The sequence below is a fragment of the Cynoglossus semilaevis genome, chromosome 12 (genome assembly GCF_000523025.1).
Source record: "Cynoglossus semilaevis isolate Cse_v1.0 chromosome 12, Cse_v1.0, whole genome shotgun sequence".
NCBI lineage: Eukaryota > Metazoa > Chordata > Actinopteri > Pleuronectiformes > Cynoglossidae > Cynoglossus > Cynoglossus semilaevis.
In genome coordinates this window covers 8,952,078-8,973,450 of record NC_024318.1, presented here as the reverse complement: position 1 = coordinate 8,973,450, position 21,373 = coordinate 8,952,078, and the positions used below count along the sequence as shown (strand labels likewise).

General features: G+C 39.9%; 2 protein-coding genes across 3 annotated transcripts in view; both read right to left on the bottom strand.

Moving 5' to 3' along the window:
• ism1 (isthmin 1) overlaps positions 1-1,100 on the bottom strand; it is a 27,065-nt gene extending 25,965 nt beyond the window's left edge. The window contains exon 1 of the mRNA XM_008321931.3: positions 56-1,100. Within this exon, the coding sequence (XP_008320153.1) occupies positions 56-199 (144 nt within the window). The 5' untranslated portion in view covers positions 200-1,100. The remainder of the gene's footprint in view (positions 1-55) is intronic.
• A 3,699-nt stretch (positions 1,101-4,799) lies between these two features.
• Positions 4,800-20,974, bottom strand: sptlc3 (serine palmitoyltransferase, long chain base subunit 3). 2 transcript variants are annotated; one of them, XM_017037543.2, is made up of 12 exons: positions 20,682-20,974; positions 18,711-18,870; positions 17,646-17,800; positions 17,378-17,526; positions 15,118-15,242; positions 13,687-13,780; positions 11,122-11,227; positions 10,800-11,019; positions 8,791-8,917; positions 6,982-7,117; positions 5,583-5,712; positions 4,800-5,473 (listed from the first exon to the last, which is right to left on the bottom strand). In XM_017037543.2, the coding sequence occupies exons 1-12, from the start codon at positions 20,702-20,704 to the stop codon at positions 5,348-5,350; spliced, it is 1,551 nt and encodes a 516-aa protein (XP_016893032.1). In that variant the 5' UTR covers positions 20,705-20,974; the 3' UTR covers positions 4,800-5,347. The 2 variants fall into 2 exon arrangements, with proteins under 2 accessions (XP_016893032.1, XP_024916372.1); XM_025060604.1 differs by having other exon boundaries at positions 18,711-18,902; positions 20,682-20,973.
• Positions 20,975-21,373: the final 399 nt, after the last annotated feature.

The following is a 21,373-nucleotide window of genomic DNA, read 5'->3' as shown; positions in this document are numbered from 1 at the left end:
ACCCCCACCCCATCCCCAACCCCAAAGGACCCCCGGTCACTTAGTCCTGACTCACCTCTGTAAGTGCCGTATCCTGGTCCTGGTCCAGGCTCAGGCTGACGTTGCCCTGCGGCAGCGGAGTGCTCCGCAGAACCGTGATGTGCAAGGTGAGGAGAAGGAGTCCCAGGAGGAGCAGCACTTCTGCTGTCAGCCGCACCATCCTCCTGACGCGGCCGCTCTTGCGAGCTTGCGCTGTGACCGGAGCTCCGACTCCGCCTCCTCCCGGTGCAGAGACTCCGATCTCCGGATCCGCCGGGGATGAGGAGCCGTAACACCACTTCGGAGCCACTTCGGGAATCAGAATTGCAAAAAGTGAAGGGAAAAGGGGCGAATGAGGGGGGGCAGGGGGGTGAAGCTTCAGCCTGGATTAATTTAGATCCAGCCGATTATCTTTGTGGATGAAACGTCCAATAAATGCTGGGTTATTATTGTATTTAAACCGGTGACAGTAAAAGTTCTTGCGCACTTCTTCCAAGTACTTCCGAGTACATCGAACTCTGCGGGACGTCAGCGCGCAGCCGGAACACTTTCCGCTCTTGTTGCGCACTCGCCAAACTCTCGGAGCTCAGGAAAGTTGCAGCCGAGTTGTCCCGTGTTGACCCCACCGCATTCCCAGCCTCACACTCCGCTTTTCCCCGCTGGTACTTCAGGCGCTTTGCGCACTTCTTGTATTGTCCACATTCTGCAACGAGCCACGCGTTCAGAGTAAAGTTTACTGCAGAAAACACAGGTAGTTAAAAGGTCTGCTCCTGCTCCTGCTCCTGGTCCTGGTCCTGGTCCTGGTCCTGGTCCTGGTCCTGGTCCTGGTCCTGGTCCTGGTCCTCGGGGGTAAGTGCATTCAAAGGTTTGCATCCATCAGTCTGCTGCTTGTTAGCGCAACCAGAGCCTCTCCTGCTGCAGGGAAGAAGTCAAACAGCACCGGCCAACTTCTGTGAAGACACACGCCGCTCTTGTTGTGCGCTCCGGAGGGGCTTTTATACCATACGCCCCCCGTGACAGCGCCCTCCCCCTGGTTAACTCTTTCATCCCTCTGAACCGTCATCACCAGAACTGGACACAATGTTTAGCAAACTACGGTATCAATTCATCTCAAATGTATATGTGTGTGCGAGTATGCATAGATTATTTAGACAAATAAATAAATTAACTAACTAAAGTCGTAAAAACTATTTATGTGTATACTCAATATAAGACATATATTGGATATATATAAGTGTATATTTTCAATTTTATGTATATACATATTTATATATTTTATATATAAACAATATTTTTATTGTTTTATTTTTATTTTATTCATCCTTATATCTCTTATAACTAGGACTTTTACATTTATTAAAGTAAAAGTATCGAGGTTTTACTCCATAATATAAGGTGCAGTATTTGATGACTGAATGTTTTGTCTTTGGTATTTCACGAGTGCTGCGTTTATTATTGCAGTATCAACAGATTCTCCGTGTTTTTAAACATCGATCAGTATCAGTTGTGTTTACGTGTCTCGATAATATTGACTGAGGTGTTGGAAGACCGGTGATCCGCGCAGGCGCACTGGTGACACAGGTCACCCTCAGAGTTACAGACACCGGAGGCGCTTTCCAGGAGGTCCGCTGCTCCTGCTGCTCCTGCTGCTCCTGCGGCCTCGTGTCCAGCAGCCTCAATAAAAACACCAGACGACGGAAGACGCTTTGACACTTCACTTCAGCAAAACAAATGGTCCCCAATGTGATCAGCCCCCGTGATGCTTTTATTGTCCCCTTCAAAGGACACCTAGCCCTGTGTGTCAAATTGTTCACCCAGGAAGGATGCTGCTCCTTCAGCCAAGGCTGCTGCACCAAAACCTCCGGGGGCACAGTAACACCCCCGACCCCTCCCCACCCCTCATGCATCTGAAGGCGGTGAATTTGAATCAATGATGGTCTTACACTGACTGCACTACGTGGTAACGAACAAAATTTAGACCAGAAAGTAACTTATGAGAAAATATAAATGGAATATATTTCAATAATGGTATATAAAAAAATGTAATTTAAAAAAAATTAAAGCCAGGTTAAAATTGATCTGGCTTTCGTTTTAAAATTGTTCAATGTTGATGGTTGAAATAATCGACTAAAATTTAGCCTGATAAGATAACACTTGGTAAGGCGTAACATGTTCCAGTGATCACATTTGGACACTTTTTGAAGAATCACAACATCTGTCTTAGTACCTTTTGACTTCATCCCTTATTAATCTACATTATGTCAAAGGATTTTTAAGATGAAGTGAGGCTTAAATAAAAGTGGAAGACATGGACATGGGGACATGTTTGGTGTTAACAGTAAGAGACTGTTGTGGTGACAGCAGATGAAGAAGAAGGACTACGGCAATGACCAGGCTGAAAATACCACAAATAAAAACCATTTATTCAGAATTCTTCTGATTAATTCGATTCCTGGATCGGGCCAACATTCTAACAATAATGAATGCAGAAATTCCATCTCTATCAGTTAAAGTAGCTTGATGTTTGACCCCACCAAACAGGCCTCAGTCCAGCCGTACTGCGGGCCCAGTGTAGCTGTCTAAACCATGTAAATCTGTCTTTTGTCTAACCCACTTCAAAAATCACTTTCCAAATGGGAGAATCGAGGTCTAAATGGGAAACAGAGCAACGAAAAAGGCTTGTCCGCTTGGACAACGTGGCGGACTTCAAAGGCGAAGCAGAGGATCCCCCTTCTGAGTAACAGCTACATGCCATTCCAATAAGTGCAGTGTATTTGGATCTGCAGTTCAAAAGAGCCTGGTGCAGGCAGGCAGGTCTCTGGGGCCTTGCCACCAGTAGTCCGGCTGCACAGATGTTTTGAATGCCAGCACCGACCATTTGCCACTTCTGCTGAAACTGGGGGCAGTTAGAAGTGACTGCAGGGAAGTTTGGCAGGACATGTGCTTCCCACCTTGCCTGACAGTCGGTGTGTATCAGCCTTACTTCCTGACGTACTCTATGTTTCAGAAGAATAATGTGATCTGAATGCAGGCATGATTTTGATTATACACAATCTTAGGTATATGTCCCCTTTATGGGCATCATTAATCATTTCCATATGCAATATACTGTACCTAAAGGTCAAACACAATTTCACTTCGTGTTTAGTTTGTGGGAATGTATGAGTGTGAATGTATTTTATATATATTTTATAACACCACTTTGAGGTATTTTTTTCTCTCTTTTTACCATTTCTATATCAAATGGAGAAATGCCAGCTACAGTATGCTAACCTATTTTTTTTAAAACAAGTCATTGAAATTTCCTGGTCAGAAAAACACCTACAAATAGTTAAATATGTTCCTTTAAAATACTGATATGCAACAACAGTGTGTATAGAAAGTGCTGCGATTGCTTAGACTTTAGAGGATGGAGTTGATGGCTGTCGTACCTGATCATAGCTCAGCACTTGACAAGCATATGATAAAAATTTGTCCAACTGTTGGATACTCTTGATAGACATGTGTTGACATGTTTTTAAAATTGTCTCAGAACTTTTTGACTCTACCTGCTATGCTTAGGCTCTGAAAAAGAATGATTGATCTTATTTTATTGCATATTTTATTTTTTAACAAACTTACTGTGTATACTACCTTTACTTTTATTTTGAAAAACCCTTCCTGTCCTGTAGGGATTCCATTTAAGGAGTGTTACATTCCCTGCTCGATCTCTTCAAGATATGACCCTGCCCTTCCGTACGTTCACACTGGATCTCAGATTTTAAACACTGCCTAGGTGGCACGTCGAGCTCCGTCCCAGGTTCCTGTTTCACACATCCGTCCTCTCTCGTGAACCTGTTAAAAAATAATATTGTTCATAGCCAGAGTAAAGATGACATATATAGAAATGAATACCAGACATCCTGAGGGCAGTGGGGGGAAACCAGTACTGCATCTGAGGCCACCTTTCTTAATCTTCTCCAAATCTATGTGGAACAGTACACTGCCGTGACATCACCCAGTTGAGGATTAAAGAAACAGTTTTGTATTGTTTCTGGTGATGGGAGCCAGATGTGTGTCTTCACTGACAAAACAAAATCGATTTACCATTGAACATAGATTCAATACGTGTCTTTTCTTTAGGGTTTTTTTCCCTCCAAACGTTTTTTGTTCTGCACTTGTGTCTGTTAGTTCTTCTAACATATTTTCCTAAGGTTGTACCTCACATTTTTAATTCTACCATGAAAAAATGTCATTTTGCTGAGTTATTTATAGGGCAGAAGCACAAACATGTCAGAGTCCTGGGGGAGACAGAGCAAGTGTGGACTAGACCCAGAGTCACACACCGCCACAGCATTATTCACATATAATCCCGTCTGTGTTAATCAAATGATTACTCCACGCCACAGGAATTCAGATTTCACTGCTAATTGCTAGGTAAGTCTGTGGGCTCAGGTGCTGCCTCTGCCGCAGCTCAGATATCGGCCACTGCAACGCAGTACGTGTGTGAAAGAGAACATCACGTCTACAGAACAGCAACAACTAAGTGAATGTCGGCGGTCTTGCCGCTGAAACACGCCATACTGTATGACCTTTTCTTCATTCTCCAAGTTGTTAGATTTTATCTGCTCCTCAGAGGTAATTGCCGCCCGATCTATTGCTGAGAGAAAGGTTATCATTTCTGTGGAAGATTAAAAGTCATGTCGAACAGAGTGGAACTTGTCACTTCAGAGGGTAGTGATAGTAAACGAGGGGCAGGAAAGGTGTGTTTAAGCAGGGGAAGTAAATAAGATATGCACTCCTTTTTTTCCATTTTTACAATGAAAATTTGAATTTTTATTTGTTTGACAGCCCTAGTAAAAAAGTAATCTGGAATTCCACAGTCAGTTAACATTTTAATCATCATATTTACAAATAGATCCAGAAATAAGGTGATAAAAACAAATAATTAAAAAGCAGCTTCCAAACATTTGGTTTCACTGAAGATTAGTAGACAGTAGTAGTTTTTGCTGCTGAACATGAATACATTGACATTAAAGTTTTGTAAAATTTTGTCTGTAAAAAAAAACAATTTCCAAACTGTATATGATAAGAAAAATAAATATGTAAAAATTTGTCAGTAATTCAGTGACGCCTGAGCAAAAATAAACATATCTATTAACAAATGTGTGCAGATGAAGTGTAAATATGTTTTGCTATTAAATCACAATATTTTACAAAATTTAAAAAAGAAGCAGCTGCCAAACATTTGGCTCATTTTCTGAGGCATGGGTACTGTGAGGTGTGTGTATGTGTGTGTAATGGTGTTGCCTAGACCCTAAAGCCTTGGTTTGGCCTGTGAATGAAGGTGTTAATGGTCATATTCACAGTCCAGCTCACAGTCTGTCTCGTCGCAGAGGTCACGCCTAGAGGAGCATTTTCGCCGTGAGAACTTGAGACGCAGGAGGTCTCCCACCTCGTCCAGATGGTGCAGCACCTGAGGACAGGAGAAGAGTATATTTAACTCAGGGATATAAAATACCTGGGGTTGGGGGGTGGTTCATAAGAATTTTCTGTTTTGATTGTGCGTGCGTGTGTTTGTGCACCTCGTTCAGCATATCTCTGGTATGTCCTGCTGACATGCAGAAGCGAGCTCTGGCCTCTGTGATCGGTGTGGCTGGGAAGCCCACCACCACCACGCCAACTTTTCTCTCTAACATTTCTCGAGCAAACGCCCTGACGAAGTGTAAGAAGAGACAGAAGGTTGTAATCAACTTTAATAAAATAAAGTTTTCAAAACAATCTGTTATTTTCATCTCATCTAGTAAGTGCAAAGTGCAGCTGAATGGGATCAGAACGGATATTGATAAACAGAGGGAACACAGTGTGAATGAAGGGACACACTGCATAAAGAATGCTGCTTTTTCGAATTCTTTCAAATTTCTAATCGTGCCGTTATGCTGTGTGGTCTGAATATCTTGCGTTCATTTCTGGAAATCACAATAAATTACCAAAAACACACATTAGTGTCAATTCTCCGAGGTTTGAGCAGCGTCATCCCTGGAACCCTTCTGCGTCACTGAGGCCAAATTGTGAATGAATCCTCATTTTGTGGTAAAGAGGACAGTTTAATGAGTTGAAACCCACAATTTAGCATAATTTAGATGACCGTTGACATCTGTGTGATGCTCTGTGTTGCTGTCCACATTCTCAGAGTCACTGACCGTGTTAGCCTCAGGTGGTTTTAATGATCAGATCTGAACTTGAACTCATTGTGGTCACTTTACACATTGATAGGTGAAAATGTGAGTCATAATTTCCAATAATTCATCCTATACATTCAACATCTGCTTCTAGTTGGTTCATGACTTTGTTTTATTATTGGCTGGACATAGTCTCAAAATATTTTATCTAGCAATTCAAATAAAACATTTAATCGGATAATTCCAGGGTAGCTGTGGTTAAATCAGAATTAATCAGAATTGATTGATGACAATCAAATATGTCACAAATAATCACAACTAATCATGGTACTTCAGATACACAGCTGTTTTTAATCTGTGACTAATTCTAACTGTGACGCCCAGCTCACTGTGTTTGTCTTTTAGATCTTTTAGTCCTACTCCTTTCACCGTGTGTCCATGCCTACCTCGTCTACCTGTGTATCTCTTCATGGTGATTATCTTAGCCACTGAAAATGTCTGCCCCAGCTGAAGTTCTAATTAGACCACTGATCTACATGATTCAGACGTAGGGACAGAACACCCGACTATTGGGATTTCTTCTAAGACCCAATATCAGAACATATCTGTTTCCCTTTGATTGGTTTGAAAAAAAAAAGAAAATTAAACAGAGAAGCCAAACAAGAGTGTTTTAGATTTGTTTCTGCCAACAGTTGGAAAGTAGAGGTAAAAGCAAATGCTACAAAATGAAACACAGTAAATATCCTCATTGTGCTGATTATAAATAGCTAAGTGGTTTCAGTGAGATCTTAAAAGTACTTACACCACTTTTCCTGGCATGTAGAGCAGGATTGGAACTACCGGTGAGTTATCCTGGCCGTAGATGATGAAGCCCATCTCCCTCAATCTGGCTCGGAAAAATCTGGTGTTCTCTGCCAGTTGGCGGATTCGCCTAATACCTCCAGTTAAAAAAGAGCAGAGCAGATGCATGAGTTAAGCATCACCTGCTGCTTCTCCTCTGTCCTACATGGAGGATGTCACCTGTCAGAGAAAGCTAATGTATGTACTGTGTGGTGTTCTGTGCGATGCCAGCTCATCCTGCTACTCGCTCCATCTGGGCCGTACCAACCTCCAGAATGAATTTGCTCAGGATTATAACTCAGCTGTGCGAGCAGATGGTTCAGTTTTGTCGGCCTGGTATATGCATATGCACGCTGCCAAATTGGATGCGATGGATTTAACATGAAATGATTGAACAAGGACTGTATCTGGAGCGCAGCCATGAGGGAAAGTGGAAAACAAATAACGCTTAAGTAGAGCACGCAGACTCCAGATACAAATCAGTGCACAAATAAGAATTAGTGCAGTCTGTCTGTTCTGCTAACTCCTTCATAATAAAAAAAAAATCGCTTGGGAATCCAGTTACGCTGAGTCGTCGACAGGGTTCGGCGAATTCTGGCATGTCTCTCTTTGTGATTACCTGGAAATAGATTGGCAGCTCCTTCAAAGGGATACAAGGGAGTTCTTTAAATCTCCTTATCTCAGCAGAGAGAGGGGCTCGAGTTGTTACGTTCTGCCAAAAAGCACAAGCTCCATTTTGTAAGTTATTTCTCTGCTAAGATTGAGGGCAGGGAGGCAAAAAGCCTGCTGTCAGGCAGGAATAATGTGAGTAAGAAAGACTCTGTGGGTGTTGGGACGAGGGTGTCTTCCTAATTTTGGAGCAGCTGCCATCAGATGTCTTCAGTGTGTGAAATTCAACATGAAAGGGAAAGATAGGGAGGACAAAGGAATACTATTTGGTATATATTTAAACAGCATGTGGCACCTCTGGTCGCAGTATGTGTTTTGATGGACACCGGAGCTGGTGTTTTGAAAGACTGCACTGTTTGCTGCGCTCCCTTCCTTCTGTCGGATGGGTCAAGAGTGAGTTTTCCACAACAGATATTTCACTGATCTATGTCAGGGCCAAAGCACGTCTGCTTGGGAGTTTCTTTGCGTGACAAGACAACATACTTGGCGGCTCACTTGAATTCAGTCCAAGCATAGTTTACGTGACCTGGACGTTTGTATGTCATACACAACAGTTGTACAAAAGATGAGTTTAGGCAGCTTTATTCTCTAAATCTCCCTCTACAACAGCTACTGCGGAAAATATAGCTGCAATAACTCTGTGAAGTACTGCTGTGGTGGTATCAGGACTAGTCCGATAATGACTACTTCCCTGCCCTGATGTCTGAAGTTATTAAAGGAGAAACTTTTCAGAGGTACAACGTTCCTTAAAACACACATATGAAAATGATTTCCTCCCCCAATGGGGTCACGTGTGCTCACGGACTGCATGTCCCCCCTTCTTTCTGCTGCCGCAGACCCCAGTAATTGCTACCACATTTTCTGAGCGAGCAGCTGTTTGTCTTTCCCCACAGGTCTGGACTTACTCCTAACATCGGTACTGTTACTCTGGATTTGGTTTGCTATTGTTTCATAAAATAACACTGAGGTGTAAAAATTTTTATGAGCCAGACATAATATTTGTCTGCGTGAGGAATATCAGACTGGACAAGTATGTGGCTAGAAGGATTCAGATTAATTGTGGCATCCACTAGTTGGAAAGAGACTGTACTGATTTACTCACCTTCTGTGGTCCCATCTTTTCCCATAATGCACCTGAGGGCACGTATGATCTGCTCAGTGACAGGAGGAGACATGGCTGTGGCATATATTGCGCTGTGGGAATGTTGTCGAAGGTAATCGACCAAATCCTGTATTAAACCAAAACACAGATAAAACGTATTATTAAAAAATCGACATCACATAAAGTTTGGGCTGAAATAACAACAATCACTAAGCTTCTTTTTATTTGGTTAACATATATATATATTTTATTATATATATATATTTTCCCCAAACAAGCTTTACGGCCATAACAGTAGCATGGTTGTTTACACTCTATTAACTTGACTTCCATGGCATTGACTGTAAAACAAAGTAGACTTTTGTTCACTCCATTCTGCAGCAGCCAAAGACCAATATGTGAAGGAAGTGAAATGAGCCAGAATTATGATTGTCGGACTCATTATTCCTAAATGTCAGCAGAAGATTTGTTCGGCTCATGGTTGTCAAGAATAGACAAGGATTTCAGGAAACAGATTCAGTCATGGGTTTTCTAGCATATGTGTAAGTGGTCTGAGGTTGGGAGCTGGCCTGGAGCTGTGACAGGTTGTGCATGGTGGCTGTGTGGTGGCCAGTGGGTGAAGGGTGATGACACATAGCCGGAGATGTTGTCTGGCCACCATTTCCACTCACTGCCATCTGTCCTCACTGGGCGGTGGCTGTGGCTTCCTTCACACACATTAGGGGAAGGGATTTTAGGGGAAATGCTTAAACATAAGATAAGAACTCTGAAACAACCAGACATCTGTTTTCGATTAGGGCGGAGGATTTTCACAGTTTCAGGACCCTGCAGGACTTTGGTGTGACAGAGGAAAAAGTAAAAAAAACATTTCCAAAATGCACTTCCACATCTCAGACAGTCCTATGTTTTCTCAGCCATGTAGTGGCCACCATACTACTGTGGAGATACAGTCCACAGTGACATGGAGGTGGAGCGGTGCCACAGCAGCACAAACACTTCTTCAAACTTAGTTCCTCAATGGAAGTATTCAATAACCTTTTCAGTGGAATCTTAAGTAAAGGGTGGATTAATTACATCTCTTTATTGTAAGGTTGCAGTGAATTAGAAGGAGCATATTTACTGGAGCCTTTATTTTGGGCAATCTCATAAAATAGCTACAACATGAACACATCTGCACAGTGATGTTTTTTTTTTTTTTTTTTTTTTTTTGTCGTTCAGCTCCAAACTGCTTAATGTAAGATTTAGGGGATTCACCACAACAACTATGTCAAATTTTAAGGATTTCTTGCTATTTTCCAGCCTGTTTCTAGGAGTTTACTACAGCCAGCTGTCAAACCGTACCCAGTGCTCATACTTCAAACATTATCATGCTTGTTAAAAGTCATCCTGTAAAATCTAGAGCGCAGTTCCGACGCCTGCCACAAGAAGGGGCTGGCCCTCTGCCAGCTTTACCTTCTGATTATGGCAGAGCAGGGCTGAGCCAACAAAAGTCAACAGCAGGAAGGGTCCCTCACTGAATAACTAATTGAAACAACATGGCCGTTTCCTCCGCTGCGTTCTAATCAACTGCTACAAAACCCATGCGGTTATGTACTGAAGTGTAGACTTTAATGGAGTAAAAATGGAACACAAAAGCACAGAGTCACAGCCTGGCCAACATTTGTTGGACACGTGAAAGCAACATAAGTGGCAAGATGTATGCCTGAGTCCTGAAAAACAGCGACGTGTGAAACGGTGTGTGAAGTGTTCTAACCTGCGTAGCGGCCAAATAGGTCAGCACTGTTGCCAGGTTAAACTGTTTAGAACCAGGGATTGACCCGGTATAATTTGGCTTTCTAGGAGACAGTGTTGTAAAAATGACAACTAATAAAAAGGGTTTGGATGCAGTTAAAATGACCAACAATTACCTTGGTGTTATTTTAAAGCAACATTGACACAGGGTGAACAAATGACCAGGTGTTAACATTTTAACAGTAAAAAATAAATAAATAAATAAACTTTGAATGCACCTTTTTCCCGGCTACGTAGCCTCCAGCAGCCCCAAAGCTCTTGGTGAAGGTGCCCATCATAATGTCCACGTCATTTGGGTTCACATTGAACAGCTCAGTCACTCCCCGACCTGATGGTCCTACAGCACCAATACTGTGGGCTTCATCAAGGTACAGAAAGGCTTTATACTTCTTCTTAAGAGCGATGATTTCTGGCAGTCGCACCACTGAACCTTCCATGCTAAAGACACAGAGCACACAGATGTATTTACTATGTATTAGCAAAACAAAAAACAAAAAAAAAAGAAAGAGAGTAAACTAAGTGTGTGGGTTGACAGCTGACCTATAGATCCCTTCCACCATGATCAGAATCTTCCTCCAAGGCCTGTGAGTGCGAGGCTGACCTGCGCAAACTGCCTCCCTCAGCATCTTTTCCAGACTGTGCATATCTGACAAACACAAAAGAGCCAGAACAATGCATAACATACACAGACACATGTTAGAGCTGAGGATCTATCTTATCAAGAGAAAACCAAAAAGAAGAGCATAAAAGTAATAATATTTATGCTACAAACATATTTAAATGTGCATGTATTATGTGCATTTAGTACTGGGTAAATCTATAAACATCTTAATTATATTAATAACTAAAAGAGAGGCGTCTCAGCAGAACCATTTAGACAGTGAACAGCGTCTACGCAATACCGGGGCTTTAAACCAGCAGATGGCAGTGTTGGATAGCTGTGGCCCATAAAGATAATCAGTCCTAGCTTGAGACTGCAAATCAACCATTTCCAGGTGAGAAGCAAGTAAATCTGCCTGGACTAATAATCTGTCATAACTGATTGATATCACTGCCTCCACACCAAAACAGATTTGATTTATAGGCAGCTATTGCTCCTCTGATACTTTCACTTCTTCCAGCTCTGCATCAGAATCCCTGTGTTACTGTCAGCACAGAGGAAACAAGTCCACAAAGTCAAGAACAAGGACAGACTGTCTGCGTAAGACAGGAAACCATCATGTGAATTTAGATGTTGCTTTTTACATTTGAGATTTGCTTCTGCATGCAGGTAAAAAGAGATTGTGCTATATAAGCTCTGATGTTGTGGTAGTGATAGAAGGCGACAGAACCATAGTTCTGTCTCATTTTAAAGTCCAAGAAAATAACATTGTCAAATTATTGAAAGAACAACTACATTAGCTTTACTGCTATGCAACTGCTTAAAGTGGAAGTAGTAAACAAAAAGTTAAAATATAAAACATAATTTATAAGTTTATAAGTCCAGGTGATCACCCTACTGTTTCTCTGTCACATTCAAAGGTTTAAGATCCTCTCATATGGTTATTTGTCAACAAAATCTGGACAAGTTAAAATCTGGATATTCGTGATAAACAAGAAGGCAGAAGACCTGAACAACAGGTTAAAAGAATAGGAAGGGTGCAACCCTTTAAGATTTTTCCTGTTACAAATATTTCAAAAATTTCAAAACAACCACAGATGCACGAAACAGAATTTAAAAACACAGAACACAAAAAAACAGAGAGTAGTTTAAATTCTACTAATTCTAGGCACATATTTCCACAATGTCCCAAACAATTCTTATCATAACCCAGAATGTGCATCGATAAACAGTGCTGCAAACACTCATTAAAAATTGATTATACTATTAGAGGTCATTATTGGAAGGTAATTGTGTTAAAGTTAATTGTCTTAAAGAAATGTCTGGATTACTAAAGGAGAGGGGACATGGATGGGTCAACTACTCAGGTGCCTCACAGCTCCTTGCCTTCAGTCAGACCCCTGGGATCTACTTTAAGGACCTACAACTGCCTCTGCTTGTATCTGTCAAGACACATTTGCTGCCAAAGGACTGCTCCATTTGTCCAGTCTGCTGTAACAGCAGACTGTGTTTCCATTCAGGGAACAATGCCTGTTTGGTCACTCATGACAAGTCAGTGTCTGTTCAGCCTATGCAATATATATATGTACAGTATACTGGGGTGTCAAAATTAACATTTTAACTATGATAAAAATCAGATTAAATTTTTATGCCTATGAGACACACTGTGTCCAATAATTCTGCTGTCTATCCACTTATCCTTGTTGTTATTTACACACTCTACAGGAAAGCATTTTTGTTTCACTTTATCTACTTGAATGAAAGAATGCCATCTCAACACGTAGCAGGTATTTCTGGAGACATAACTTCAGGTCAAACAACCAACTTGTGTCAGATCGGCGTCACAAAGTGCAGGGCAGTAAGAAAGACTACAGCTGATAAGCTGCCTGACTTCTACAAGTCACAATCTCAATGCATAACATCTTTAATAATACCATCACAATTAATGATAAATAATCTTGATTAATCCACAGCTATCCTGTGGTTAAGTAGATTTTAAAATGTAACTGTTTCACGGCTATGTGTGTGAATACAAATATGAATGATTTATTTCTCTAAAACAAGACATTGAGAACCAGCTCTTTTTTTCATAGATGAAATAAAACACTGAGTTGACTCTAAGCTGAACCTGTTTTGGTAAAGCTTTTACACCCCAGCGCAAAATTACCGAATGTTAGATAAGCTTTTCCTAAGGCAAATTCTGTAACCCACTGAAAGTATTCTGTTTCTCACATCACTGTTGTCAGAGATGGGGAACACACAAAAAAACAAACAGAGGCAGTTGATGCAGACTGAACACCACAATTATCTACAGCTAATTCCAGGTGAAATGTTGTTTGGTGTTTCAAAACAATCACTTGTGGGAGCTGAAAGTGTAGGAGAACAGTAGCACCATGGCAGCCACCTCTGTTTATAATCCAAACAATGCCTCGTGTCATGTGCTGTTGTTATCTACTGTAGAAGCACTATGACATATGTTCATGTTAAACAGATGGCAGACTCACCATTGTGTTTGAACACCCTGATAGTGGCTCCTGACAGCCTGGCCCCTAAGATGAGAGATGTGTGATTGAGCTCATCGCTCAATATCAAACAACCCTGAAAACCAGCAGAACCAAAAAGTTATTTAAATGCTAATAAAAATTCTATTCTTTACTATAGCAGAAATGTTTTTCTTCAACATTATTGTACTGGCTTCTCCATTTCTAAAAACACATCATGTATTTGGTAGTACTAATGGCAGTATAACTTGGTCATTGTCATTGACCAAGTGTACAGCATGAGTGTGAGTGTGAATGGTTGGTTGTCTACATGTGTATTTGGCCATGTGTTGTGATTTTATTACTGTCTTGCAAACTTCAAGACTGGTGTTTTTAACAGGACCTGACAGTGTTTGTGCTGTACATATGAAGATGCTAGTAACAAGCATTACTTGAAATGTGGAGAAACAATGGTTCTGTATAACTGACATGCATCTGATAAATCTGATGATGACGTCAGAGGCACTACAAAAAAACCCAGACAAGTATTTCTGGTGTCTAAAGAAAGTCCAACCCTTATATCAGTGGTTGTATGCAGCAAAAAAATGCTTGTGGCCTGTTGGTTAATTGTTCAGTCTGTGTCTGAAAAAGTTTAGTTTAGTCTTGTTTTAAAATGAGACAATTTTATCATAATAAAGAACATGAAACATTATATTCTCCACAAACAGCATGCAAATGGCTTCAGCTATTATTCAGGACATTAGCATATTTCGGCCTGATGCTCTGAGTTTTTTTTAATGTGAATTAGTTTTCAAAAACTGTTTCAGGCTGTTTTACTGCACCATCTCAGTGACAGATAGTTCCAGATTTTGCCTAAGGTGCAGCAGGCCTGGTTTCTGGACTTAAAGCTGTCACTTCAGGAAAAATCCTGTCCCTGAAGGACAGAGTTGGCAGCGTGGGTTGACCCAGGCTTACTCTGTAGCCTTGGCCTGGAGGAAGATGCTTCACTTTTTGTGCCGCATAAATGACCTCCAGTCTTATCACTTAAACCTTCAAACCTCCCCCTCCTTCTGTCTAGTCAAATCAAAAGATAATCAAGCCATGTGTTGCTCTGGTAACCTGCGGCCATCATTGAGTCAGGCTGGTGTGTCGTCAGACCAGAGTATGGTTAATCACCCCCCTGAGCTTTGCTCTTAACAAGTCCTGTCCTTTTCTACTGCTGTGTCTGAGAGCAGTTCTGTGTGCCCAGAGCCTCCTCCCCCAGGGTACTGTTTTGTTACATTATGATCTTCATTACTGTGTGCGGTCTGCAGAAGATGTCACTCTTTAATTTAGACCATGTATAAGAAATAAACCAAGTATTCTAGTACTACTTTTTTTTAAATGTACAAATATCCCACACAGTTCTTCCAATGGAATAAATGGGTATTGGTTATAAGTAAAAACTATACACACCTTGCCTACTAGTGCTGGAATGTTCATTGAGTTGGTGGCAAAGCCCATCCCAAAAACCATGGAGGATTCCACTGTAAGGAAACTGGCCACAAGTGTTTCCAAATCTTCATGTAGACTCAAGTTACCTAGAGAACAGAGATAATGAAGTGAGACATGTGGATTCATTCACTGCTGTATATCTGTAATGCACTCACGACAGTTAGAGGCTTGACAGCAATAAATGCTCCTTCATGAATGAAAAAAAAACCCAAAACAAAATCTTGAACTTTATGCACAGCATATAATCAGTGCCTCTAACTTTAGGACCATATACCTCAGCTGTGTATACTGTAGGTAAGAGTGAAGTAAATAGGTGTTTTAGTACAATTACTGTTTTTGATTAGCCAGGTCTGATTGGCCAGGTCTACAATGTTTCAAATGATTAAACGGCACATTACAGGAGAGTGAGATAAGTGGTAACCCAATCTGACAGGGAAATTGATCAGGGTATAACTGGTTCTGTTTGACAATGTGTTTTTGTCTTTTGCACAATGCAATTGAGAGATTAAGGTATCACTGGAGGCCTTCAATACTTCCCTCAGTGGCAAACCACTAAAACATGACGGCTCTAAAAGTGACCTTCAGTGAGTTAGGCAGCAAGGCGATCCTATAATGTCCATTTTTTCTTTTTGGTGGCTAATGATGTCCATACATTATATGATATTATATGATGTTTGTATGCAGATGATGATATCTTTAACATACCACTAAAAACATCATATATACTGTAGTACTGAAGTACTAATGACAATATTTACGTTAATGAGAGACTAAATTGTCATAAAATAGTTTTGACTTCACTTTGGTAATTTTCACTGTACATCTACCCTTTTCTTCTCAACACGTCTGTATACTAAACCTAAACCAACAGAAACAAAAAAAACTTGTTGGAAGGTGGGGACTGTGAACTTCCGTTTTATTGTAATTCATGAATGTTTGACTTGTATGTTTATACACAGGGTGAGCTCATAGTGCACTTTGTATCTATTTACTTTAGCAATAAAAAGGGAAGCATCTCAAATCACGTGGTAAGGAGGAAGTGGCTACACTCACACAACAAAAATATGTTTTAAATGTGGTTGACTCTTAAACTTTAATGCTTTCCACCAATACATACAGTACTGCTCCATGTGAAGTAGAACAACTGTTGTGATGATGTCATTGTAGCTACAGAGACAGTGGGTTGTTTAATAATTAATGCCTAATAGGGTCTCAGAGGAGAGTTGCTTTTTCTACCTTAACCCTGTCACTGAAGCCCAGATTGCAAATTAAACATTAAAACTGTGCTGATTGAATGATGTGCATAGAGAAATAGTCTGCGTGAGTGTGGTTCTGAGTGCGTGTGTCTGAGACCGACAGGTAAACGTACAGCTAACGATCACATGCCCTCTGATTCTCCTACTTTTCTGTGTTCTTGTCAAAGTTCTGTTATTATGCAACGCTGCGCAGTGACTCCACTCACACTGAGGCTGCATGTCAGCTCACCTTCTGCTGCTCTGCACTCAGTGTCAGAAACAGACAAGAGCTAAACAACATGCTGACAGTGAAAAAAGGAAACACTTTAACAAAATAAGCATCGCTCCTTGTGCAATTTTAATAATGCTCTTTAGTTTTCCACAAGCAAGTTTTGATTTAAAAACAAACAAACACACCTAATTTTAATCCTGTTTGTATCCTTAGAGAATGCAAATACAAAACCAGAGGAGGGTGGGCTGAAGCCTCACTAATGTAACTATTCAAAATGTATGTGAAGATATCAGTTCCTCTCATCATCCCACATTCCTATCACATCTTCTTTAATGTCCAGGGATTTTCATGATGTTATATTCTACTAAAATATGGTTTTCTGCTCTACTCAGCACAGACGGGTATTAAATGATCTCTGCTCATGCCCAAATTGTACATAATTTAACAAAGGTTGAATAATTCATATTACATCACAGGCACTGAAAGATAATTAAACATATGAGCGGTATAATTTTCCGGAAAGATAATAAATGATGACAGATGATATGACAGAAAAAGAGTCTGACTTCTACTTTGAGTCACAGCCTATCCTGGTGTTACTGCTGGAGATTTTTATATAGTGCAAATCCACAATATGTTAAATAAAATAACAGAGATTCTGGCATACTGCCACGACTTACATGAGACTTAGGCTAATGGTCCTCATTCAGGCTGGTTAGATGTATCATGTATAAATCTATGTTGTGGAACTCACCTGTTTCCTGCCTCGTGCTGCAAACTCCGACTCCGTAGTTTAGCGTTTTCTCTGCCACAGTTTTGAGAAAATCAGCATTGTTTTCTGCAAAACCGAGGTAGTTGTACGAGCCCATGTTAATCACGTTGTGTATCGTCTTGCCAGTTAACCTGCAAAACAGTTATAAATTAATAATTCACCATTATTTTTGTCACACATCTAAGGTATGAATTTGGATGGCAAAATTGATAATCAATGTGCAAACAGCAGGTGACTTTATTTAAAAAACCTGAATGTCCAGTTGTAGTCGTCAGACACTCTCTCCATCAGGTCAAAGACAGGTCCTGGGAGGCTGCACACTGGACGATTCCAGTTGTCCCGTACCCTCATGTACAGGTTTCTGGTGTAGAAGTTTTCAAAATCCTGATAAAGCGGCACAAATCTCTGTATAGGGGGGGCGTTTACAGTAGGTATTAAGATGTCATATAATAAGGAAAAATAAACTGTAATATGTCGGTGTGTAATCATGTTTCACACATTTAAAGCTGCTCAACAATGCAAAATAGTTTTTTCATAACATATTTATATATATTTTAAAATAGATAAGTGAATTATATTAACAAATGTTAAAGCATTAAAACAAAAATACAAGTCCTCACTTTGACTTTATATATATAGTGTCAGTGCCCACCATATACAGTATATAACAGGGGCCAACTATATTTTTCAGAGGGCCAGAATTTTTTTGGAAAATGAAAAAGAATCACATCTTTGTCTATCAAGTTTTCAATTAGAAGTCAAAACTGTTCAGTATATATGAATTTATGAAGATATCATAACACAGAGCAAACTTTTAAATATTATCTACTTTATGAAAATGTCTGGATGTTTCTTTTTTTTTTTTTGCATTTCTTTACCATATATGAAAACACCAACTAAATATAGACACCTTTTCTTGTTTTAGGGTTTGCAGCTTTTTATGGGAACTGAACAAAACAAGTTGTTAGCAAACCAGTAACTTTTTTGTATTTTTGACAGCAATTTTTAATTGACTACACAAGAAGTAAAATCCATGACAACTCAGTGGCTTTTCATGCGGCAGTGTCAGGCCTTATCTAGAATCTAAAGCACAGCAACAAAGAAAGAGCTGAAATCCTCTGAGATTTAATTAGTTCTTCTACAGATATTCTCTGTGGTGTCCTGTCCCTCGCATGGCAACATTTCAGTGCAGAACAACACGGGGAAAGAAGATGGAGGCAGTGTACAAAAGTGGAAATAATTATGTGGGAAAGAAAACGTGTTAACATTGACTATGCGCCGTGTCTGTTCTGTGTTGATTGCATATTTTACCTACCTTCTGCTCCTCTCTCTCCTGCGTGATGTGACACTTCTCTAAGCCCACAGCTCGGAGGAAGTCTCTGAGGTAGCCAAACAAGGTGACGATGGCAAAGCCCAGGTATGTCATGACAGCCACATACATTGGCGGTTGTTCAAAGGACTCCTGCCTGTGCTCCCTGGAGGAGGCACCACAGAGAGGACCATTTTTCTGTATGACATGAGGCCCACATGAGCTGTCTTACAATTCAAATGATACAAGTAGAAACAACACTGTTTGAATACAGGAAATGGGTTGTATCACACTTCAATAAACTGAATGGAAAATGAAGATAAGGAAAAAAGTGCCCTACTGGTGCACTTCTGTCAGGTAATAACAGATAATGTCCAACATTAGAGCAGGAGGAGAGGAGAACCCACAGGCCTTTTTTTTTTAAAAGGAGTAATTAGCAATGTGACTGTCCATAAGGAGTGTGGTTCAATGAAAACCTATCAATGACTATTGTCAATGACATGCAAACTCACACTCATTGCTGTAATTGTGCTCTTTTATGTTTTGAATATCAGATTGTAAATATATAAAATAAATAAAATAGAATTCCGTTGGTGTTGCCACCATTTCTCTCAAGTCTCTTTTGAAAAAAAAAAGTTTAATCACAATTAAAACTAACTAAATATATAGAGAGATATATGTATTTTTATTAGAGTATTTGTTATTATACATATTTGTATAGCACTTAGGTCAACTGAGGCTCTTCAACTTTTTGCAGATGAGTCACCTTTGCAGCTGTAATAGTATATATATTTCATGGCATTTTATTGTATAATTTATGGCATAATTTCCTCAAATCATAACAAAAACACACCAATCTTTCCACATTAACCATACATAACCCATGTAATAACGGATATAATGGCCTTGTACTTAACTGTATTCAATAATTAACTGGCAGACAATTAAAAAAGCTGTGTCATCAGTCAATAAACCTCATACTCACTGCTATAACCTATCTAGGCAAAACATACAGTGATGTTTGACTCTATAATGTTTGTTTTTCATAGACCTAACATACAGTATCTGTAGGAAGGTGTCAGAATAAAGCAGCAGCTGTTGACATTGTTTTTAAGATCTGTTATGACAATTCAGGCTGTACGACCATAAAAAATACAGGGATCGGGGCTGGCACTAATGTTGTTAGTAGGATTTAGCTGTCATGCATCTTTTATAACCAAGCAATCCCTGTCTATTGGTAAAAAAAAAATGCTCGCCCATAAAGAGGTAATAAACATTCCACAACATATTAACATACATTCTCAAAGTACATGATTTAAAGGAAACTTTTTTTGAAAAGTTTTTAAATTGCATCCATTCAGGTCTTTTTTGGTCAAATAACTGCTCTAGAAATTATACCAACGGTTGTTTGTTTTTTGTTTTTTTATTAGGCTCAAATTAAAATAATAAAGGTTTTCAGTAAAAAAAACTAAAACTAAATTCGACTGAAGGCATTATGCGCATTTGTATTGTATCATTTGTATGCGAAGCCCTCATTTTACATACACTTCTTTAATGTGACCGCACCTTTTAAACTCGCCCAAGGGTACAGAAAAAAAACCTGCTGTTGAGAAGGAATGTATGGGCGGGGTTATTGGCTTCATTTGTGGTTGTTTCTATTAGTTATTTTAACGTTTATATTTTTTACATATAGAAATCTAAAGAAAAAAATAAAGCATTGCATCATGAAAGTCCATGGGAACCTCTGGCAACTCTCTTAAGTTTCTCTTTAGCTGGAGATCTGACTAACTGTCAATACGAGAATCTCGTCTCGCTAACATTAAAGTGAATATTCTCCTTGTGTGACGTAAAAGCACAAAACAAACTATTTTAGGTGAAGGTTTCTTAAAAACGTGTATGAAAACCTTAGTCTCGGAAGCCATAGCGCACAGTGCAGACAGGTATTTGTAAACAAATGACGCACAGTTGGACACATACCTGTCCGTGGATGTGGAAGCCATTTTTCTTTGTAATGTGGTTTAGTCCATTATAGTTGATAAGGTTTTTGGAGCCGTTGACTGCAGCTGTGGCCATTCTTGCTCTGCCGCAGCGGGGTCTCCTGTCTGTCAGTCTGTGTGTGTCTGCGTGTGTGTGTGTCAGGTGAAACCGGTGTCTGCTCAACACTCAGAGGTTACTTCCTCCTTCTGCTGCTTCCTCAACACACTGCAAAAATGTCATTGTTTTTTTCCTACTTGACACTGTAATAACTTCTCTTTCTTAGGATTCTAAAAACGTGACACGAAAACGCGTCAAATGTTTTCACTGAAAAATGTCAGTTCAAGCTATAAAATTTATTATTTTTGTATTATAATTATAACGTACTTACGGTAACTGGCGTCACATGTCATTATATCACCGATTATGTCACACATTGAATCAAGTAGTTTCTATTTTAGTACAAGTGATATTATAGTTCTTATATCTATGCTGTTTTGAAGCATTCTGTAGTACTTTGTCATTGCCCGTTGTTCCCTTTGCATTAACGCATTTGTTTTCCTCTGAATTTGTTTTTCTCAATAGAAAAAAGGTCAAACTGATAAATAACGGACAAAAACACAATGGATGCGCACAAAGCCATTAGTAATTTCGACTTTTGTTTATGTCAGCTGCCGTGACAGAAAAAAAATACA